This window comes from Gouania willdenowi, chromosome 1 (assembly GCF_900634775.1).
Source record: "Gouania willdenowi chromosome 1, fGouWil2.1, whole genome shotgun sequence".
NCBI classification, from domain to species: Eukaryota; Metazoa; Chordata; class Actinopteri; order Blenniiformes; family Gobiesocidae; genus Gouania; species Gouania willdenowi.
The window spans coordinates 14,415,593-14,440,458 of record NC_041044.1 but is presented as its reverse complement, the minus strand read 5'-3'; the positions used below and the strand labels follow the sequence as shown (position 1 = coordinate 14,440,458).

At 40.2% G+C, this 24,866-nt stretch overlaps 1 protein-coding gene across 2 annotated transcripts in view; it reads right to left on the bottom strand.

Moving 5' to 3' along the window:
- Window positions 1-24,866, bottom strand: part of grin2ab (glutamate receptor, ionotropic, N-methyl D-aspartate 2A, b) — a 177,816-nt gene that overhangs the window by 6,771 nt on the left and 146,179 nt on the right. For both annotated transcript variants that reach the window (XM_028444168.1, XM_028444159.1), the window contains 7 exons: window positions 17,018-17,186; window positions 14,527-14,680; window positions 13,164-13,289; window positions 10,924-11,153; window positions 5,959-6,119; window positions 2,746-2,933; window positions 1,734-1,972 (listed from right to left, as the gene is read on the bottom strand). In XM_028444168.1, the coding sequence (XP_028299969.1) occupies window positions 1,734-1,972; window positions 2,746-2,933; window positions 5,959-6,119; window positions 10,924-11,153; window positions 13,164-13,289; window positions 14,527-14,680; window positions 17,018-17,186 (1,267 nt within the window). The remainder of the gene's footprint in view (window positions 1-1,733; window positions 1,973-2,745; window positions 2,934-5,958; window positions 6,120-10,923; window positions 11,154-13,163; window positions 13,290-14,526; window positions 14,681-17,017; window positions 17,187-24,866) is intronic.

Here is a 24,866-nt window from a genome sequence, read left to right as displayed (position 1 = left end):
GAGAGGACCTTTCAAAAAATTATAACAATGTATTCTGTAAACACATCAATTGCCAGGAGCCTGTTTCACAAAGCTTGTATATTGGAAACCTTTGAATTGTTAATCATTGAATTAATGAAAACTCTTTTTTTCCTCCTTCTTTTTACTCAATCAGATAACTTTTAGTCAGTTACCATAGTTACTCAGTCAAGAAAGCTGAGCTATTTCCTGACACGTTTACTTGGAAAACAAAACACACAAATTAAAACTGCACAGTTGATCATAAACTCTTTTCATAAAACCTGAAGAGATATTTTATTTTGAACCAATCAATGTTGGTGCAAGGACAATGACTTAGATTTTCAAAGAAAAACATTTCAAAATGCTTCTAATTCAGTTTGGGAAAGACTATATAGTGCATTACTCTTTTAAAGGAGGCCATATTGTAATTATTTAAATAATTGTTTTATTTATTTATTCTTTTTAAACTGTACTTACAGAAGTAATAAAATCATGATCGAACACTGCATGTGTAGTACGCCTAATCAATCAAAAATATGTCTGCGGGTCAAGAAAATACGATCCAGCAAACCTGGAATGAAAATCTTAGGATCAACACTTGATTTATGTTTCCTTTCTATAACTGAAGTTATGTATGAACATAAACATTCACTCAGGGACTAAATATCAGAGCTAAATTTGCAGATTTTGCATTTTCATCCCCTTTTTTTGATCTTATTAGTTGTGAATCCAATATGGAGTAAGTGTAATGCATGAGTATTAAACTGTTAAACGGTAAACAATCAGTTAGATAGATCATGTACCGGATGATGCATTTGTGGTACAGTTGTCCCTCGTTTATCGTGGGGGTTACGTTCTAAAAATAACCCGCAATAGGCAAAATCCGCGAAGTAATCAGCTTTATTTTTTTACAATTATTATACATGTTTTAAGGCTGTAAAACCCCTCACCATACACTTTATACACTTTTCTCAGACAGGAATGAACTTTTCTCTCTTGTTTAAACAAAGTTCAAAACTTCATATATTTTAAAACATAAACCTGTTTTCAAACATACAGCACTTCAGAGTCACACTGCTAGTGATCAGACTTTGATGCCGAACGCATTCAGAGTCTTTGTTGACGATGACATCAGGCCGTCAACACAAACACTGGTCTGTTCACCCATTCAACCATGGAGTAGAAGCTGTGTGTGAAAACCTGGAACTGTAGGACATGGCCTTTATAACCGGGACTGGACTAGGAAGGATCTGGTGTGGAGGAGAATCAGCGAGGAGGTGGTAGTAGCAGGTAAAAGTTCTCTCTGTAGCACTGAGCTAGGATAGCATTAGCCGCTAATCACACCGGCTTTTTTCACTGGTGGTTTATGTTTATGAGAGGAGAAAAAGGAGCGCAGCATCTCGCTTCAGCAGGCAGTGAAACTCACTGAGTTGGATGTGTCGCCCGTGGGTGAACGCAGCATGAGCCAATCAGGACACAGAACACAATGTGCGTTCATACACTGTAAAAAAATGCATCCAAAATTTCACAGTAAAAAACATCTGCGAAACACCAAGGCCGCGAAAGGGGAACCGTGATATAGCGAGGGACTACTGTAATTAAATTAAATATTAAACGTTTTTGCAAAGGTTCAAGGTTTTGTTTGGTCCACGTTTTTAAACAAAGTCTTATCTGCTGCTTTAGGTCAATATGTCAGAACACAGCTGTTTTCTGTCTTTATCCTGTATCCTTACCCTGCTGATGGTGAAGAGCAGGCCTGGTCTTCCAGTACAGACGCCAGTGAAGCAGTATCTCAGCCTCCAGTAAAAAAGATGCTCCGAAATGAAAGTGAGGATTGAAAGACCCATCGCTGTGGCCAACATGTAGAAGACACCTGCCATGTTGTCAATATCCAGTTGACTGGACATCACTTCATTCTTTTCATTGTGGCAGATCCCAGTAAGCCATTGGGCCTCCAGCTCCTCCATTTCACCTGTTGAGTTGGTGGAAACAAGAGAAAGTGTAAATTCCAAATGGCAGTCCTGGAGATGGGTGTAGGAAAAGAAAATGAAATTTAGAGAGAATCAGAGGGAAGCAAGAGAAGAGAAATGGAGATAAGAAGGAATTGTGGCAGCAAAAAAGGGTGTATCATTGGGCTGGAGGATAGGAGGTGGGGATGGGGATAAGGACACGGGAGGGGCAAGAGCTGAAGTGGTAAATAGATCGTAATGGAAAGGAGACAGGAGGTGGATTGAAAAAAGGGGCTGTAGGGGGAAGGGGGGGTGGACTGATAAAGATGGAGTGATAAGACAAAATAGGAGGAATTATTATCAGACTAAGCAGATTCTCGTGCCTGAGCACATGTGTGCTCGCATGAGAAGGTGCTTGAATAAAATGACGGGGTGTGAGGTAAAGTGCTTTCAGCAGTTTGATTTCGGTCTGGCTCTTTCTCTTCCTTCTATTCACATCAATCTAGAGTAGTAAACACAGCCGACACGCTGGGTACATGCAACCAGTTCTGCACTCACACAGCCATGCTCCCATGCATGCACGCCGTAAAACGATGATGTAATGGTGTGTTAAGACTGGTCTCTGACAGTTCTCTGATATAAGTAGAGGGATGCTCTGACGAATAGGAAGCGTGGTTAAGAAATGAGAGCTTAGCAAAGGGTCGGCTGCTCTGAGACTAAAGACTTCAAACTTAAAAAAAAAGAAAAATATCACTAGCGTGACTGAGTGCAATCATGCTACAATAGAACAACTCACCATCTCCTATGATGCCAAGTATGGCAAGATCCACAAGACGTTTCCAGTAAGATCCTTTCTGAAGTGCAATGCCGTAACCCGTCGTAGCAAAGATGTAACCGCTGCCGATGGTCACCAGTTTACAACCATCGTCTCTGCCCGCCATGTAGTTCAACACTGCTGCATCATAAATGAAAGCATCCAGTTTTCTGCCAAAGGAGAGAACATTGTTACCATCGGAATCAGAAGTGGTTAAAACTAGAGAATACCACAAAAGGCAATAATAGTGTCCTATAAACAATATTTTGCATATTTCAATTCCTTATTTTAACATTTTTCATGTTGACGCTAAATGCAAGAACACATCCTTAATAGGGTATCCACAAAATATTTTACACCATGATGTCTATTTTAACATTTTGCATTTTAAAGGGGCACTGTTATGAAAAATCACTTTATAATGGTTTTGCTACAGTGATATACATTCCTTTAGCCTCATTCTGAGAGGCCGAAGTTGAAAACGTTCTGTTTCCTCCATCCCTTGCTATTCCACATTTTGGAAAAAGTCAGCTCCAAATGGACAGTTTGGATTTTTGCCCCCCTTATGACTCATGAGAGTGAAACTCCTCCTCCTGACAATCCCGGCTCCTCCTACCCTAAATAAGAATGTGAGCTCCTCCCTTTCAAACTTTACCTCATAGGTAAAACAAACATGGCGAAGGCAGGGCATTGTCACAAAAGTTGTGCAGTTTTGGTTTGCATTGAACAACGAATAAATATATTTTTACAACCCTCATCAGAGGCTCTCAGGACCCAGTGGCGAGATTTCATCATTGCTGGTCATGTACCAAACGATATTAGCAAAGACCTGTACATGTGTGACCGGCATTTCAAGGAGGACGACTTTGAGAACCTAAACTCATACTCATTTAACTTCTCTCAAAGACTCTGGATAAAGCACAGAGCAGTACCAACACTGTGACTCAAATAAGGATGTGGAAGATGTAAGTCAATGTTGTTTTGTGTTTCATTCCTTAACAGCTGGAAAGGCCAGATATATGCTTCCTCATCGGGCTGACGCCTCGCTTGTCCGTGTAGCATTAGCATGGCAGCTAACATAGCTTAGTTAGTCCTTCTAACGTTTATATCCTTCATTAACACGTAAGAGCTAATGGCAGAAGTCATTCAACAAGGCTTTTTTTCCTTTAGCATCTATTTTCCACGGAGCTCAGTTGGTGTCTACAGACACGCCCACTCATGCATATGCATGAAGGCCCAAAAACGGCCTGTTTTCAAAAGAGGTCATGAAAGTGACTTTTCAGAGGACTAAAACTCAAGAAAAAAGGCAAGTTTGGGAAAATAAACCTCAAATACTATGTAGTTGGGGTTCTTAGAACACTTGAAGACGGGTGAAAAATAGTACAATACTGGACTTTTAATGTTGCTTTTTTACGTGTTTTTCTTGTGTTTCTTCGCCAAACGAGGAGGACAGTTATTGACTTGATAGCTGCTTGTTTTTGGTATTAGCCGTGATACCAGAATGAGCTAAAAACACTTCTAAGGTAAACTTTCGAGCAACAATTTCAACCTTACATTTTATTTTCAAGCGAATGATCTTCAATTTCTGGATCTATGTGGCCTACACTATGAATTTATCTGATAAAAAATTTATCGAAAAGCTTTGACTGATTTGAATCTGGGAAAACAACACATTTTGTAGTAAGAGATGGAGATTCAACAAAGCTTGGACAATGCTTTTTTTTAATCTTTTGACAGATGTTGATTGTAATCTGAAAATGTATTCTGTTTTAAAATGAGTAAAACTCATCTCGTGATTCCAATCAGCTGTGACTGTGAATAGGTAGGAAGGTGATAACCAAACTTCATGGATGATGACTTTTGTATACTTCAACACATTTTCAGAGGAATATTTCACAATACATTTAGTCATACGTAATAGCCTATTGTGTTTTTCATTTGTCTCCAACTCTCGTAACACAGAGCTGTAAACTTTGATCCAACGGGCCTCGACACAGGAACAACAAAGCACCACTGAGCCTTGTGTGGTTGAAGTGTTGTGACAATACCAGTGTTATTTAGACTCGCACACAGCCCATTTGGATTATTCGCATCACTTGGCTCTCTTGGAGCTAATACTTCTCATGCAAAGTAGAATTGGACTGAGGCTGTGAGTGAGTGTCCTCTCCTGTTATTTTCCCAGTCCAGTAAACATTCTTGCACATGGGAAGGCTTTAAACCATTATTCGGTCATGACAAGCTGCCTTTAAAATGAGAGGAGCTGTAATTTCATGTTTTTCTGATGTAGAAATGCTCCACTGGGGGCCTGATAGATCAGAGCTCAGCAGAAAAATAGGCCTAATAAATGGTTAATATAGCACCGCTAACAGTTAACGCCATCGAGTGAGGTAGGAGAGAAAGTCTTTGAACAACGCATAAATAAATTAGCTTTATATTACTCCGGTTTCTTCTATATAAGAATTTAACTATTCTTAAAACGACATAAAGTGAATTGAAAAAATGCATTGTTAATCTTATGCTCTAAGTCTTTGGATTGTGCTTTTATTAGACTAAACAGACTAAATGCATTAGAGGATTATGTAAATTCATTAAAGGTTATGGTGCATTGAAAATGTTGGTCCAGCATCTGTGTATATTGTAGATTAGATTAGAATCTTTTATTGTTTTGTGTGTTCTTCCATCAAAACAACTTTCTTTAAACTGATTTTTTTGTGATTGTGATTAATCTGCTGAAAACATCATTTCTAGAGTTTTGATGTTGTGTAAATTAAGCTTATATTACGATACACAGGATAATGTACCGATTCAGCATTAGTATTAATACATTTATTATTGCAGTGAGAGAAAAGCAAAGCTAATGAACCAATAAATGCATCCTTACATTAGTGTTTGTTCAGAAAGGGTAAAGAAAGGTAGACATCCCTCAAAGTTTACTCTCTTCCTGTTTGGGCAGCTTTTTCTTTCTAGAAGCTATAACATCCTATAATGAGCACTTGCAGACAGTGTCTGTATTTTACTTTCAGTGACAGACTCAGCACACAGTCATTGTAGAACCTTAGCTTAAGCTGCTGAAGAAGAGCACGTCCCATGGGGATCAAGATTCTATGGCATTTTCTATAAGTTTAGCAAGCATTGAGGTTTTAAAGTGTATTAAATCTCAGCTCATTGTTAACTCAAGTGATATGTTTAACCTACCCAGTCTTGAGGCTGACAAGTGCATCCTGGACACCGGTCTGATGGTACTTGGTCATGTACTGGTGCATGTTTGGATAGTTCTTCCTGATGTTACGCTCAGTGCTGCCGTTGGGAACTGTTCCAAAGCGAAAGGGAGGAGAGTAGGAGTATGGACTCTGGAACTAAAGGAAGGAAAGAAAACAAGAGGTTAAGACATAATCACAGAAAGTATGTGAAAACATCTTATAGGCCTCCTTATTTTAATGCCCTTGATATTAGAACCAAGTATATTAATTAAGTCACACATTTTGTTAAAAATGTCTGTTATTTATTGGCATTTTAAATCTGAAAATGCAACCAAACGACTTAATTACTATTTGTGAGTGTGACCAATTTCAACAAAAACAACAATAAACAATGTTCGGTTACGTTGTAATCTTGGTTCTCTGAATAAAGAGACTATCTCGCCACACAGCTACATACTCCATATGGACAGGGACTGATCCCACTGGGACAGTTGACACGGATATTTCTTTAAGACACACCACTACGTGGCCCATGCATGGGCTTAAAAGCCCCAGGTGTGCATGCAATCTCAGATTCACCTTGATTGGAATGGTTTCCGAGCGGCCTTTGCGCTGGGGAGATAGTCACTTCACTCAGAGAACCAAGGTTAAAATATAACCAAACTTTATCGTATCGAGACTATCTCTCCACACAGTTACAGTACATACTCCAAATGTACAGGGACCCTGTAAGACACATCATGAGGAGACTGAGAAGAGCAAATGCACCCCCTCATGTTCACCCTGGGATCCCTGATCTTGGTAATTGAATGAGACAGCACATGCGAATAATCATCGCCCAGAAACATGCTACATACACAATACACATACATAGGCTCTGGACACAGCCAGACGCTAACTGTCCCTGCCCCCAGCCGACGCGCCATACGCAGCCACAGGCATGGCCAACCCCGCCAGATGCAAGGATCAGGTGTACATGTATGGAGGCCACTCAGACGGCCTGTCCTTCCGCTATCACAAGGGCATAATAAAAGGTCAGGTCAGAGTAAACTGGCACCCAGTGCCAGTTCCTCAAAGGAGGCGCCAGCAGCCACATTCAGGTTATAAAACCTTGCAAAAATGGATAGAATCACCGACGTGGCAGCCGCACATACTTCAGAGGGGGTGGCTCTCTGCCACAAGGCCCAGGAGGTTACAACGCCTCTTGTGGAGTGCGCCCTTACTTCTCCAGAAGCCGGAGCACCAGAGTCTGTGTATGCCCGTTGAATCATTTCCACAATCCAATGACGATCCAATGAGACAGCCTGGATTTAGACACCAGCTGACTCGGGCGTCGGGGCTGAAAACAAACACAAAGCTGGTCGGTTCTTCTTATAGCACCAGTACACTTGATGTATACCTTCAAGGCTATGACCGGGCATAGCCATTACCCGTCCTGCACCCCCCCCTCCCAGCCTATCTTCACCTGGTCGTGAACCGCGGTTAGGCATCTACAGAGCCCAGACCAGTGACCTGATGGTGACTGGAACTGTTTCCGAGCACATCCTCAAAGTCAGAGAGGCACCAGGAAGCATGTAGACAGATCCCCTGTCTCATCATCACAACGGGAGGGGGCAGGTCCCTGATCGGATGGCAGCTCCATATTCAATGCAGCCGCCGCTCTGCTCACAATCTCCTGAAGGAGAGGTGGCAGCTCCTCATGTTCTTCTATGACTGTCTCCCTTTCCAAGGGGAATACATAACTCTCTGAGAGCTCCAGGCCCATAATATCAACATCTCTTTCTGACTCCGAGTCAGAATGGCAGCCCCTATCAACCCCAACTGATATGGGTGGTGGAGGATCCATGAGCGGGGGGTTTAATGATTGAGGCCAGTAGCCCGTGAGATCGCTCATGCCCAATCGACTTAGTCCTCCTAATGAGGAGTGAGGGGGCACATATACCAGCTGGACTCTGTGCTGGTGGAGCCACAGTCCTAGGGCGCTTGGCTGACTGCAGTCCATGAGCAGGTGTGGGTGGCTATGTCCTAAACACATGGCAGCGGGCCTCCCTTAGTCTCGCTGACAAACAAAAGCAGCTCATACAAGATGATGGTCATCCCTTCCCTTGAGTGCATGATCACTGCCTAAGCACACTACACAGTAATCATGGCCATCCTCTACAGGCATTTTTGAATTGCAGCCCCTGCAGTGAGGTCCCTCCCGGCTTACCATACTGAAGTAGCGAGCAAACCAGAAAGTGCTCTCCCACGCTGTGTTTATGTTTGTAGCAACAGCGGCTAACTATTGCTATGGTGGTTTGTGGACACAGTAGCGAGCCCCCACTCAATTCCCACCGACTCGGTCGGCTTCAACTGCGGAAACGTGTTTCAGTGCTTGCTGTACACACACACAGGAGTACACGCAGGTGCGGATGCCAAACACCCAGCGATACACCTCCTCACCAAGTGGAGAGGGTTGCTGCACCACACAGCCAACCAGGTCAGCTTCGGTGGTGGACTATACCTGAGTGCGTTAGCAGAGTGGATCATGCAATACGCCTTACAGTAACTCTTTTTTGCCAACTTACTTCTCCAAACCTAGATTAAAGGGCAGACAAGCCAGAGTGGAAATCAATAAATTAGTGATTGCATGCACACCTGGGACTTCTAACCAAGTAGTGATGTGTCTTAAAGAAATATCCACGTCAACTGTCCCAGTGGGATCAGTCCCCGTACATATGGAATATGTAACTGTGTGGAGAGATAGTCTCGATACGATAGAGAACACACAATAGTAACAAGATACCCTTCATTGAAGTTGAGTTGATATCCTTTACAGACACTTTATTTGGCACTTATTAAACACAGGAGAAATTTAAGAAGGTTTAAGGAAAAAAAAGCAAAAAACATCCTTAGAGATGGTGGTTCACGTTACATTTGAGCTTCACACATTTGCTGATGATCAGATGGCTGCAGATCCATGTTCAGTCAGAGATGCACTATTGGAACATCATACAATAACTGCATTAGAGTATACTGTGGTACCTAAGGTGGGGTAATATAAGATTTTACTGTAGTCCCATTAAAACCAAGTCATAATTGAGTCAATCTAAGTAAAACTAAGACCAGAGTGAGTTTAACCCTTTATAAACAGAAAATATAACCAGGACATTGGATTGTGCAGTTGGTATAATTCTTCTAGCTTGCTATGGTCTGTGATCACTTATATTTCTGTGCATGGTTATGGAGCTGTGCACAACTTTGGCACGATGAGCAGTATTGCAAGATACAGCTGATGATTTTCTACTTCAAAAGTGTGGAAAATTCTAGAAATTCATGTACATGAGGCAATCTGATCTGGAATTGGAATTGATTTGATCTGATTGATTAACCCATAACGCAATTGGAGCTGGTTTGAGCTTTGTGGCATTGCAAAAAAAAAAAAATGTATTTCATTAAAAGACAGGTGTGCTGTCATTATAAAGGGGTGGACCTTGTACAGTATGTAACAAACTCAGGTAAACATCTTTATTCAATTCATGTTTGCTTGTTATTTATATGCCTAAAGTGCGCCAAACAATTAAACAATGACATTTAAAGACGCTGCGATGTAGGTGAGAACGATGCTTTCACTTTTGTTAATTTATGACCTTATTATTCAAATATTGCAGCAACAATCAGGACTTATGGGACCAACAAATGTTTCTCCTAAAAATGGAATATCAAACTTAAGAACTTTTGCGTGGAGTGTCCGGACCTTATACAGGAGTGGCTGCATATGTTGGTTATGATGATAAATAATAGATTCAGATACTGTTGCCATTTTATCATCTTGAACCCGTGTGGCCATTCTACTCTGACCTCTGGAATCAACAAGGCCTTTTGGCCCAGAGAAGTGCTGACCACTGAATATTTTTTCTTTTTCAAGTCATTCTCTCTAAACCAAAGAGATTGCTTAGTGTGAAAACCGCAGTAGATCAGCAGTTTCTGAAATACTCTGATCTTCCCGTGTGGCACAAATAACCATGAAACTTAAATCACTTTTTTTTCCATCATTCTGATACTGACATTGCCATGTGATTGGCTGATTAGCCATTTTCATTAGCCAACAGTTGAGCAGGTGCTCCTAATTTAGTGACTGGTAGGTGTAGTCTTTCTTAAACAACAGTATGTTAAGTGATAGAAGATGGGTTAAAGGCAACAGGAGAAAGAAGAAAGAAGGCAGTTAGTGGAGGAGTGAGAGCAGAAGTGTGAAAACACATGAGGAAACCAGAGCAGGACTGATAGACACTGAAGTGAACTCATCAGTCACCATCAATGTGAGTCCAGCGTAGCGTAAGACAGGTTTGGCTTCTGCTGATTGTGCCTGTGTGGAGTTAAAGAGTAACTAAACACAGAGGTTCTGGCTGATGTGCATCTAGGCTGGAAATTTCAAAAATGCATGGATTATGGGAGATGCCCAATCACTCTCAAACAGAAGAACCCATCAGTCCGTCAACAGTTGCTTGCTTTTATAGTTAGGGCGGGGCCAACAGTGGTGATAAAAAAAAAAAGCTTTCAGCACAAAATACACCAAATTGAAATACTTTCACAAAAGTTGGACAAGAATAGATATACAAAATATCCCATTTTTCAGCAGAAAAAAGATATTTTTGAGTTTAGTTACACTTTGATCACTTGTGTGTTGTGTATATATATGTGCATGTGGGACTTTAGGACCACTGCTGGCAGTATTAGCATGGTGAGCACATCAGCAGCTATGGGGGTTTGGGCTTTATAGACCTAAGTATGCTCCCAGGAGAGTCCCATCTGTCTACAGGGCCATCATCCATTACATTACAATCCTGGCTGTGAATGTATTACAATCTCTTTTTAGTGTGTGTTAATGTGGAAAAATGATCAGATAAATTGAGGTCGAGAAGAAAAAGTTAGTGATTGATGCGTGAGCTTTCTTGCATTTTCATTTTTCATTTAACCCCACCTTCTTGTCAGAAAGTCCAGTGACTTGGTCCACAAACTCCTCTTGGATCATGAAAGCAGCCAGATTGGCAGTGTAGGAGGCGAGGAAGATCACAGCGAAGAAGGCCCAAACTGAGACGATGAACTTGCTGGTGGTGCCCTTTGGGTTCTGCACAGGTACAGAGTTGTTGAACACCAGACCCCACAGCAGCCATATGGCCTTGCCGATAGTGAATGATGGACCATGAGGGTCTGGCGGAGAAGAAGAAGTGGGAAAAAAGAGAATAAAACAAGATAACCAACTAAAATCAAAGCAATATTTTTAACTTTTCAGAATAAGAGTCAAAATCAGATTATTTCTTATGTGCAGCCCTACACTAACCAAAGACTCATCATGTAAATTATCACACGTGCAGGAAAAATTAGCTTAGGGTGAATGTATCATTCTGCTACCAATGTTTAAGCAGCTACTACACAGCACACATTAAACCAAAATATGACTTAAGTTAGAACAATCAGCACTAGGACTGGTTGTGTTTGGTATTGGAATTTGTCACACATCTTAATAAACTCCAAATTTACCAGTAAAGGATTTTAATATGGCACTGGCTGTACTTTTACATTTTAATTAATTTTTATTATATACATGCATTATATTGCCTCCTATAGGGTGGCACAAGTACTCAATGCCCCCCTCAGTGAGTTTTATATCAATGGAGAGGGATTACCAACACTGAAAACCTGATTACTCAAAGGAAAGTATACAGTATTTATATAACATGTATCTGCAAAGGTGGCAATTAGAGAGAAAGTAGCCAAAGAGGTTGTTCACTTGCAGCAGTCTTTGCTTTACGGCATGCTCTAAGTCAAAGAACCACAGGAAACGTGCAAATTCCACGATTAATAAAATGATTGGATCAGTCATATATAGGGGTGTGTATTGCCTGGCACCTGGCGATACGATTCGTATCCCGATACATAGGTCACGATACAATATATCCCGGTATTAATGTATAAGGCAATTATTGCAATGTTTTTTAATATATGATTTAAGAAACAACTAATCTCTAAATGTGTCTTCATGAGAACATTATGTATGAAATATATTTTATTGGCATATTTTACACTCAAAACATTGTTTTTAACATGCCATGTGCCAACAACTTCAAATAAAAAAGAACATACAATCTGTCTGGCTTTTAAACTAACTTTGACTTTAGTGCAACTTAACTGAGGTATATGCCTAGAACAACAAATAATTGCAGAAAGTTAGTACTTTCTTTTTAGATTTTATTGAAAAAACACAAGCTGGTCAACATGCCCAGGTTTCAGTGCACTTCTTTGTGCAGTTACAATGTCTCCTGTATATATATATATATATATATATATATATATATATATATATATATATATATATATATATATATATATATATAAAATGTACCTTTATTTAACCAGGATTTATTAATTAATTATTTATTTATTATTATTTAATAATTATTTATTTACATATTTATTTTTTAAATTAAAAAAAACAAAAAAATATTAAAAAAAAAAATTGATATGGATGTATTTTGAAACGATCCGAGAATCATGTGATGTAATATCGCGATTCAATATACCGAATCCATTTTTTTCAACACCCCAGTCACAAATATCAGTTGTTGCAGATAAATGGTGTGTATTTCCTTTCATAGTCATTTTCACTAACCACTTCCACACAAAGTTTTTCAATATTCTTCAAATACACAGTGAGGTTTTTCTTCTATAAAGCTTATTTTCACTTCATTAGCATTATGAACATTGTAGCATTAGCACAGATTGTAGACAGAAAATGAAGTGGGTTCGCAGACCCAAAGTCAAATCAGATAAGGAAAAAAATGAAGCCTCCAGCAAGTGATTGGTCAGATGTAAACAAATTCCATAAACTTCCAGATAAATACTTTGTGTCAAAGTATATTGATCATATGTGGGTACATATGACCCATTAATGAATGGCTTTGTTAGGAGATTTGATAGACTCTGAACTAAGACTACTTTCTTAAAATAATCAAGATTCATTCATATTCTGCAATTTTTTTAATTTATTGAAGCAACGTTAGCTTTCGGAGATCACTACTAATGTGCTTCAGCAATACATGTCTAAAGTAGGGAGCAATAACAGGTTGCCTCTTTGGCTTCAGGGCAGACTAGGATTTGAGCTTATTGCCAATGGGAGGAACATCTGGTGTGATATTCCTGGTGATGTGTGTGTTAGTCTACCTTTGCCCTGGGCCAAGTTGCGGTTGAAGCCCAGTGGACTGACGAACTCAAAGAGGAAGACGGCAATGGCGGTGACGATGAGCAGCATCACAAACATCATCACCCAAACAGACGCACTGAAGGGCTCTGGGCGGTAAAAGAGAGAGGGAGTGAAAGGGGGGGTTAGAACGAGAACATCCGACACAGACGCTATGTGTAACGTGAGGCATGCGGAGGGAAAAGGGGCGACAAAATCACAGAAATAAAGGAGAAGCAACAAAAACAAGAAGAGAATAGCATTGAAGTGATTGAATGGGGAGAAATCGAGAGAGCGGAAGGGGAGATCAACTCATTGAGAGAGGAGGTAAAAGAGGGAAGAAGAGGGAGAGTTCGACGGAGAGTTTGACGGAGCACATTTCCATATTTCTCATTATTCCCTTGAATGAGAGCTGAGCGATGGAGAGGCCTGAGGCGGGGGAGATGGTGGAGGCAAAGAGGGGTAGAGAGAGAAATAGTGAGGTAGAAAGCATCAAACTCTAAGAGATATGATGTGTCCTTCTGTGGACGTGTGTGTTTGTGTGTGTGTGTGTATGTGTGATCTTTTCACATGAGCCTGCATGTGTTTTTCATGAAAGAGGGCAGAAGAGCAGGACAAGTGCCAGACACTCAAAATCAGTGTGTGCCTATGTGTGGCTGACTGTATGTATAAGTATGTGACTGCCAGGTTTAGCCAACCCTGAGAGATTGTGTGCTGAGGTGCCTCTAATAGAAATGCGAGAGATACTGAACCGTCACTGATACCCTGGCCCAGGCTCAACACACACACACACAAGCGCGCGCACATGCAAACGCACACATGCGCACACGCACACTGACACATGGCTTGATACACAAGGACCAACACATGCATGGTCCAATAGATCCCCCCCCCGCTCCCTGCCTCGCTCCAATGACAATACAACACATTAGGCAAGCACAGATAAGCGCTTCAGCTTCAAGTCATCTGAACAACTGGATGAGAAGGAGAAGGAAAAAAGGGGGAGGAGAGGATGAGAGAAGAGGAGGAGAAAGGAGAAGTGGAGAGGTGTGTATCCAGAACGCTTTGTCTAAACTGACTTCTCAAAAAAAAACTGTTTGGCATGCTCCACTTCTTCCGCTCTGCTAGAAATATTAATGTGCCGAGGCTGTTGAGGCGCCGAAAGAGTAAGAGTACAAGTGTAATTTGGCCAGCATTTATTGTCTGAATAAAATATTTCACATTATGAGCAGGGTTTTGCCAATATGTAAGTGCTTCTTCTTTAATCTGTTCACAGCTGAGAGGAGGGATGGATGGAACAAAGACGAAGAATTCAGTGATTGACGGAGACAAAATGGACAGAATTACCAAGAAAGGCAGAAGGGGAGACGGTCCCGTTGCTTCTTGACACCATGACACTAATGCCAGTCTCCACAAAGGGCACAGAAAAGTCGATGACCTCTGACCTCTCCTCATTAATGGTCAATGACCCGACGGCCATCGCTGCCTTCTTATACACCACCTGGGGAGCGGAGAGGACTGTCGTAACATTTCACTGAAAACACCGACAGGAATAAATACAGTTCCAGGGTAAATATTTGGAGTGCATCATGCCTTGTATCTTTGATGCGTTTGTATTTTTGATGCCAAATATCACAGAGACTGGGGGTATAACGTAGAATGTCAGACAGTGTTGGAGGGCATCTCCAGCCATATCAGATGGAAAAGTAAAAAAAGCAACTGTCTTTTTTGTGCTCTTACCATTTCTGAGTGCATGAATTCATTCTGACAGATGAACATTTTTGCTCATGAGGACATCATTTTTTATTACGCGTTAATGTATTTCTCAGACATAATAGTATTAAACCTTGCGGCGGTCAGCTTCCATAAGCCATGATCACAATCGGCAAATCTTATTGTAACTTTTCATTATCAGATGTTTCACTTTCAACCTCCACAGATTTTATTGTGATGGCACTTGGCTCTAATTGAATCTGTGACCGAGCACATCCGGTGGTAGTGAAGATAAACGATGCAGATAAAGTATCTGTGGATGAAATCTTGATGATCGTATCAAACAACCTTCCAGTGATGTATCGACTCAGTCACAAACATTTGATTTATTGATTGCAGCTTTACAGGGCAGTCCTAATGATGATACATATTCTCATGTTGATATAGGCCCATTGTAAAACCCCTTTCCCAGTAAATGTAAACAATGGTGTTTGAGCAGCTTAAGCTGAAGCTGGAGCTCTGAGCCCTCGAGCTTCATCATTAACCAAACTATTAGAAAGACACCAAACATCCCTTTGTTGCACTGGAGCTGTAGTTTATTTGCAGCCAAAACTCACACATCATAGCAGTAGTGCTGTAATTATAGGATCAATGTGTAACAGATGCAAATCAACTGTTTAAATAAAATGAGTGATTTTTGATGAAAAAATATGACCCTTCTTTGGGGGGGATAAAGGTATTTGTAGGTACATTTTTGCGGCACCTGGTGGCTCAGCACTCTTCTGCTTTTAGTGCAACATCACTTGAAAAAAGTGATGCAGCTGCCTGCTCTGAACGAGGAGCATGGTATGCTAATCTCCACCAAGGAATCCAAGAGGGAAAAGCAACCAATGTAATAAACTCAAGACACTACATCTGATGATATCAGACTTTCTTCTGCAGGGTCTGCAATATTATTAGGTTTTAATTATTCACACTGCAGTTGTAATAGAAAAGGGTAAGCTATATCTGTGGCTCCAAGCTGTCTAAAATTTGGTGTAACATGATCTGTAATTGAATATCTATATGCTTGTATGTATGTATCATTCTGTTAACTTCTTTAAAAAGCAATTTTTTCCACACCAACAAATAGGAGTGGTGCAGTGGTTAGCAGCATCTCAGCAGTCAGGGACTAGGTTCAAGTCCTAGGATGCTTCCACACCAGTATAGTCCTGGACTTCAGCCAAATGGGCGGAGAACAGCTGATCATTTTATCACCTCTGTTTGTGTTCAGAGTGCACTTTTTTATTTGCTTCAAACAGCCTCTGATGCAGCTGCATGAGCTAGTGTTGCTTGAGGTCTCATCTATGGGTCAAAGCGCGCAAAACATTCTGCCTTTATGCCTGTTCTTTCACCGCATTCAACAATGGAGCAGCAATACATTTACATGCTTTTGTTGTTTCGTTTCGTAACCCTAACCAGAATCCTGCCTGGCAACAATGTTGTACACTCCACATCATCTTCGACACTTCCTGTGTTTTTTCCGAGCTGAGATCATTTGTGTTGACAGCGCACCTAAATCTATCTAAACTTGTATTGGAAACTGTCCAATAAATGCTTTAGAATTCAGCTGCCTGATCCGCACTAGATTTTGTTTGCGTTTTCACAGCGAGGCAGACTATCCGAGCAAACAAATCCTAGAGAGCTACACACACGTAAAGATGTATGTTAGCTTAATTGGAGTCTCTAAATTGGCCATAAGAGAGAATATGAATGGGATTAAACATTAAAAAATCTACAATTTTGTCCAAATATTTTACATTTTCAGCGGATTGTCTGAATGCTCCATATCAAACTAATTTCATCATGGTTACAATATTGTGTCTGTGCATTCCTTTCAGTGGAACACTCTTCGGCGTTAAAGGAGCCACAAGCAGGCTCCGTCACTTTCCCCGACCTTCGGTCAAGAAAGTGCTACATATTATTTCCTACAATAAGTGGTTTCATTTATTGATATGCAATTTAAATGAAGATAAGGCTACATGATTGTGGTTAAAATTGTTGCTTGCCCTGGTCTCTCTGAACAGGCTAAGAGCTTCAAGAAGATAAATAAAATAATCATTTTGGACAGATTAGTAACTCTTACCTCCCCAACCATGCCATTCCACACATTGTTGATCTTCTTCCCATGTTTTCCATTAGTGACCAGGTAGAGGTCGTAGGTGAACTTGACATTTCTGGCAATCTTCTTCAAAATATCAATGCAGAAGCCTTTGCAGCACTGCTTGATATAAGCACCTCCTGATGTGCTGTTACTGCAACATACAATCACACACAGACACATCCCAAAACACACTGTCAGTTCATATTTTTCATATTAGAGGACATTAAAGCTTCACTTTGGAGCGAGATAGTAACTGTTGGAGCTGCACATCTGGTGGTTCCATCAAACTGTAAAGCTAGAATTATGACAGTGCAGACAGAGTAACCATAAATACTGCTAAAGGGCAGAGTGAACTTGTACTTTGAGTGTGTGTGTGTTTCCCTTGGTGCCAGCTAACCAAACCAGATGAAAACACAGGGGTACTAAGCAGATGCTGCCGTGCTTTAAATAGAGTGAGGCTCTACAGAACAACCAACCCACATGATTAAAATATCAGCTGTCCTTTCCCTGTGTCTCTCTTTTTTCTGTCCTTTTCTCTTTTGTTTCTGGTTCTCCGCTCCAGCTCAGACCTAACTACTTCTCCAAATCTCATCGTATACCTACACACAAAGGGTGCACACAATGGAAACCAGTGATTAAGTAACCTTTTCTGACAGCCATCCCTGAGGACTGGAAGCAGTGAACTAAACTAAATTGTTGAATCTAGTAAATCTCATAATCTATTAAACTGTACTCGCATTTGCAAAAGCATTTCCATGAAAACTTAATTGCGTTCCCATGTCAAGCATTTTTGATATAGCATATATAGATTGAATGAGTGTTTCTGTGACCTTATCTTGTGGCATTTCAGCTCACTCCGTTTTAAGAGGAAACTCAGTGAGAACTAAGAAATTCATACACAGAGGAGCTCAGAGAAAGTCTGTCAAAGATGAGAAACATCAAACAACAAAAAGAGCTTTTAATGACATTCTGCTGTATCTGCACTGTGACATGATATTTGTGTGTGTGTGTGTGAGCATGTGCATTAGATATACAGTATGGGTGTGTACGTTTGAGTATGTACAGTTTGTGCCTCAGGTGTTTTACCGCACACTTACTATATAGATTAGTTTGTCCCAGCTGAGCCCTCTCTGTTTCCTTATGTCACTGTGTAAACACGCACACACATTCACACATAAGCACCTGAACATGCACACACACACACACACACACACACACAAATCGTACATCTGTTTGATTCTTCGTCACACATCAGTGACAATAAACACATTCTGATAAAAATGGAAGTAGTGGCTGAGTAAATGATGCATGTACGGAAGCTCAGATGTATACGCCTGGATACAGGACCATGTCTCATAGAAACATCAGGCGTTAACAAAGGGCAAGAGGAGACTAGTGACCACACAGACCACTTACTGTAATGCCACATGGCTCAGGTCACAAGTTACACTTTTCCACTAGAGATGTTTCAGTCATCTAATGGTCTGTGTCACCAGTGTCGTTAATCTCAATGGTTTTTATAATACATCTCTTTCTCTACGTATCTTTATGATGTCTTGTTTGTGTCAGTCTGAGATAAAAGCTTTTATTAGGAAGCATCCTGGCTATTAAAGCGACATCTTCAAAGAGGGTAATTACAGGTAAGCATTTCTACATTTCCCCCTTGGCTACCATTGACAGTCCTCACCTATTTTTTATCCTCAGCTACCCTACGCTAATGAGAGTCCTGAACAAATTTAATTTCTCACTGTCTGGTTGAAACGTTCAAGGCAGCAAGGCCTGCCAGTCACCAGAGATTCACTTCAGGAAGGACAGATTTTGGCTACGCTCCTGAACTAATCAAGGATAAAAACACAATACAGAAACTTGCACAGAGTCAGTGACAAGTAAACTTGCGGCAATTACGATTAACGTACGACTGGCAGGATTCAGATCCTGCGGAGTCTTGTCATTTACAGGCTCTCATAGAGGTGACCATAGCGCACACACAGCAGATAATTGGGTCGTCATTCAGGAGAAGATTCTTCGGAAAAGTTTTACTTTCACTGACTTTAATGTGAAGCATCACTACATTGTTTACGCGCTCACACAAGCTTCAACATATTTAAGCCGCAACAATAATGCCTTTTAAATTGCTCAAGTCCTTTCAAAGAGAAGACAGAAGAGTCATGCTGTTTGACGAATGTGTGACCAAAATTAAAAATGTGCAAAAAATCAAATGTTTGAAAACATATTTACATTTAGTGATATATCGAAGTGATTAATAGGAATTGGCTCCTGATTTGCTTTAGTTTTTCAGCCACACGATTGGTCAATACGTGTGACTTCAGCTTTAACTTTGATGAGAAGAGGGGCGTGGTCACAGGCACAGCACGATGTGCTAACTGTGCTGGGCACTAAATGGGAGGGAGAGAGATAGGAGAGAAGTGAGATATTAGACTATACAGTGGTGGAGAGGGAAATGAGTGAAAGAGATCGAAATAAAGTCAGTACAAGAGCGTAGACCAAGCCATAAAATGATCTTATCAGCAGCTTGCACAAACAACCTGCACAGACACCCAATGCTTTAAGTGGCTCAAGAAGATGCTGGTACTCTCTTTTGCATGAGTCAATCTAAAAAAAAAGGTCAATTTCCCTGTGCATGTATAGCTCAACCCTAAACAAACTCGCCTCCTGATATAAAGATCGCTCGTTCAAATTCATGACGCAAATTTATTTTTTTCCCAATAGGTTGCAACAACAATGTTTGTTGAACTTTACCTCTCCAGCAGTTAGCAGACCACGTATACAACAAAAGATATTTAATATTTTGTATATGAGTTACAGGACAGCTGGATAGAGTCAAACAGAGCCAAGTGAGCACAACCTCCACCTCCGCGCAGCATGATCCCCAAGACCCAAAAGGAAAGGGACTAACTTGGATCAAATCTTTACTTATGTTCAAATTGAGCAGGTTTTTTTTATGTATATAGAATTTAAATAATCCAAATGAGAACACAGTTACATTTCCTTTGCTTTTTATAATACATTTCTGTTTCGTTTTTGATTGTCGTAAGGAAGTGACCCTCAAACTCTCTAACCAACATCACTTCCTTCACTCGCAATCTTTACGACAGAGCTGCTGGGACGTGATATTTGAATGAAAACTGACCATACAACGTTTATTCAAAATTTTAATAGTACACATTTAAATATGTGACTGTTTAGTGGTGTTTTTAATTGTTAATTTAAAAAATTTAAATAAAAAAATGGATTAAAACACAATACACAACATTGACAATCAAAAACCAAACAGAAAATAAGATAAACACCAAAATAAATCGGAATCCACTCAAAGCATAAACTTAAAATTATTTTTAAAAAGCAGGGTTACAACCTTTTAAATAGTACACAAACTGCCGTAAAATAGGCCGACCGGATGGAGACGCGTTTTGTGCATGCGCGCCCGACCCCAGACTAATCTGAATGCCTGAACACATTTGGTGCCTACATCGGCGCTGTGAATGCTGATGTGCTCTGATAAGCAGCGGAGCAGCTATTTGAAGGATTAAAATACACGCACCCACTTAAACCTGCACAAACATGAGAACTGTCCATGTATCAGTGAAATGAAGTTGTCCTTTAGTATTTTAATATTTATTATTGTAGCACTCTGTTCCATGTTAAGTTTACAAATCAAACCTTATAAATAAATACTTTATAATATGAAGTATTTTTATTTATTTATATATATATATTTTCAGATCATTTAATAAAAATGAATGTACAGTAGTCCCTCGCTATATTGCGGTTCACCCTTTGCGGCCTCGGTATTCCGCAGATTTTTTTTACAGTGCAATTTTAGAGACATTTTTTTTACAGCATATTAAACGCGCATTGTGTTCTGCATCCTGATTGGCTCATTCTGCGTTCACCCACCAGCGACACATCCAACTCGGTGAGTTTCACTGCCTGCTGAAGCAAAGAGCTGCGCTCCTTTTTCTCCTCTCATAAACATAAACCACCAGTGAAAAAAGCAGGTGTGATTAGCGGCTAATGCTATCCTAGCTCAGTGCTACAGAGAGAACTTTTACCTGCTACTACCACCTCCTCGCTGATTCTCCTCCACACCAAATCCTTCCTAGTCCAGTCCCGGTTATAAAGGCCGTGTCATACAGTTCCAGGTGGTCACACACAGCTTCTACTCCATGGTTGAATGGGTGAACAGACCAGTGTCCGTGTTGACTGGCGTCATCGTCAACAAAGACTCTGAATGCGTTCGGCATCTGTGTCTGATCACTAGCAGTGTGACTCTGAAGTGCTGTATGTTTGAAAACAGGTTTATGTTTTAAAATCTACAAAGGTTTGAATTTTGAGAATATTTAAACAAGAGAGAAAAGTTAATTCCTGTCTGAGAAAAGTGTATAAAGTGTATGGTGAGGAGTTTTACAGCCTTAAAACATGTATAATAATTGTAAAAAAATAAAGCTGACTACTTCGCAGATTTTGCCTATTGCGAATTATTTTTAGAACGTAACCACTACGATAAACGAGGAACGACTGTATGCAACAAAAGTTATGAGCCACTTGGCAGCCAAAAGAACCGGCTCTTAATTGGGTGCCGAAATTTGAATTCCTTAACAGACAGGTCAGAAGACTGTAGTGCAGAATATGAGCCAATGTTTAGAAGAATGTGACAGATGTGTGTGCAAGAGGTCAGCTGGCTTCGGACGAATGACAAACACACAAATATGGTGCGAAGTACGCTGTGAAAATTCAACTCTAGCGAAGAAAAACATGTCCTAAAAACATCAGTCATCTCTCTTTTTAAAAGCATGCTAATAGCAGAGAGCTTAAGAAAGTAATGCAAGCAATGTAAACAGCTAATCACAGGCTGAACAAGAGGGAAAATGTCAAATACACCCAAAGAATTATTTGGATATGATTTGTGCGTATTGTAATTCAACATCGATACGAAACAGGATCTATTCTTTATCTGTCTGTAAACAACGTATAATGAAAGCATAATGCTTTTGCCTATAATTAAATGGGTATGTTGGCAGAGATGAAAAAATTCTTCATCAACAGCTATTTGTTTGGCATACGCTGTGAAGTAATGAGTGTAAAAAAAGAACAATGGCGTGCACATAATGAGACAACAATCACACCTAATAACGTAGTCCATAAGATATGATCATTATAAATGTAATAATCTGTAAACTTCCTTTCTTATAATAGGGACTCATTTCAGGATCGATGATAACAGATAAGACAACATTTGTGGGATTCAAAGACGTTTTCAGATTTTCAGATATTTCTTAAAAATAAGAAGAGAAAGATTCAGGTAAACAGCTGTAAGAGTTGTTTTGCCAATTAGTAGGAGCAGAGGAGGGATATGGGAATTAGGCACAAGCAAAGAGAAAGAAGTATTTTTCATCAAAAGAAGATATGGCACAGCTCTGTTGTCCCGCCTGGAGAACGAAGGACATTTCAATATTGGGGAATACCGCAGAGAGAAGAGTCAAGGCCAGGTGAAACAGGGCTGCGAGTAAAGAGGACGGAGCGCAGAGCACAGCCTGGTAAGTACAAAAAAACTGAAGCCCGCAGCGGAGGGCGCAAGACTCCCATAGGAATCACCAATGCCAGCGCCAGAATTCAGAATGTGATGTGAACCACCACCGGCAGCCAGCATAGGGGAAACATCAGGGTTAGAGAGGGCGAGCGCAAGGAGGCGTTAAAGTTGAACTTGGGGAATTTGACAAAAGGACAGAATGTCGTGCTCTGCATGGTAAACAGAAAAGTCCAGGTTGGTGAAAAATACAGTCAATCAGAGTGGAACGATAATGAAGTCAGAAACATAAAATAGATTCAAATTTCTACAATAGATCAGGTTTGTCTTTGTCAAATGAAGTATTACACCTTTCAGAAATGGAAATGTTCAATTAAAATGTGAACACCACATTAAGTTGAGGGACAAACTTTCTTCCCACATGAAGAAGCTAAAACTGCAAAACAAAGTGTGAAATCTTCAAGTAACAAAACTTACACTTAATGATCAGCAATTTCTTGCAGTTTTTTAATGAGCCAAATTACCTTTTTGAGAGCAATCTTTTCTTAGATGTTTATGTGTTTATGATGAAGATATATTTATATATATCACCATAATTAAAAATATATCTAAGCAAAAAATAATTCCTTCAACTCATTCTTACCAGGTTTATAACCATCCACACCTCTTAACACAGCAGCCCCCACCTACTCATCTACTCCCACTAACCATCACCAGCACAGGAGAGGAGTTAGTGATGCCATCATTTTTTTTTGCTCCACCATTTGGACAGAGGTAGTGGTGCTGTGAGGATTACATTTCTGTGCCCTCAACACCATCCAGCCTTGGCCCCTCAAAGACAAAGTGACTGAAATGGGACTAGAATCAAACCTGGTGTCATGGATAACTGACTGACTGACAGACCTCAGTTTGTGTAACTGAAGGCCAGCAGCACAGAAACACTGCAGTGAACAGGACCCTCTCTGGTCCTGTTTACCCTGTACTCGTCCGACTTAAAGTAAAACTTAGAGCCTTTCATGTTAAGAAGTTTGCAGATGACCTTGTAGTCTGTATAAGGAGTGGACAGGAAGAAAGGGTATACAGTAGGGATGCACCGAACATTCGGCCACCGAATATTGCTAAAAAAAGCCACATTCGGCCTTCGGTTTAGTGAGTTAAAAGCAAGGCCGAATAGTAGCGTGTGACGCAATGATGCAATCCAACAACGTACAGTGATTTTGAGTCAGAAAAGTGTGCGCGCGAGCAGCAGCAGCTCCTCCTTTCCGCACACAAACACATCCAGATTCTTTCCTTTCCGCTTACCGCTCTCCGTCGTCCGTCACCGCGTAAAAGTTGGAAACCGTCCAATTCCACAACCAAGTCCATTGTTAGCGCTGTGAGCCACAAATCTGTAAACATTCCCATCGTTTCCTCCTTACACTACACCAGGTCTCGCTGCATAGGCTGGTGTGGCATTAGTCCGGAGTGCTAACAGTTGATGTGTGTAAACAATAGGGATGTAACAATTAATCGTAAGGCAGTTAAAAATCGATTCATAGGTATCACGATTGACATCGATACTTTGAAAATTGAATCGCAGTACTTTTTTTAAACAGCAGTATATATTTATCCCTTCTCTTGTCCAGCAGTGTACCGGCGGGCGGAATCTGCTACTATTTTCTTTCTGGCTGCCTTCTACTCTTACATGTTAAATGATTCATTACCCCTTTAGCACCGAAAGAATACAGTATTTGTAATATTACGTGAATATCTGTAAAAGTCACATTTTTCTATTAGAGCTGTCTGCTAGCATAGCATCTCTTCTTCACTGCTAGATTAGCTGCATGCCAACTGACCACTGGGTTACCAGCGCCCTCTGCTGGTCCAAACAAATATCTGACGTAAATCAGTGCAATGACGTTTTTTTTTTTTTTTTAATTCCAATTGTTAAGGCACAAAATACATTTTCAGTTGCACTTTTAAAAAGAAAAAGAACTATTATGCAGTTATTATTATTATTATTATTATTATTATTATTCCTTTATTTATTTCTTTCAAGATTTATTTTTAGTTAAATTGCATTGTTTTGAATAGTTTTTCATGGGATTCTTTTGACAATTAAAAATTAAAGGAAAATAATACAGTATTTTCAGTCATCATTTGTCTACAGTCCCATTTTGTAAAATAAATCGTTAGAGAATTGTATCGTGAACCCAGTATCGTGAATCGAATCATATCGGAAGTGAATCGTTACATCACTAGTAAACAATGGGTCTGTTGCTCCAAGCAGTGACTCCCAACACA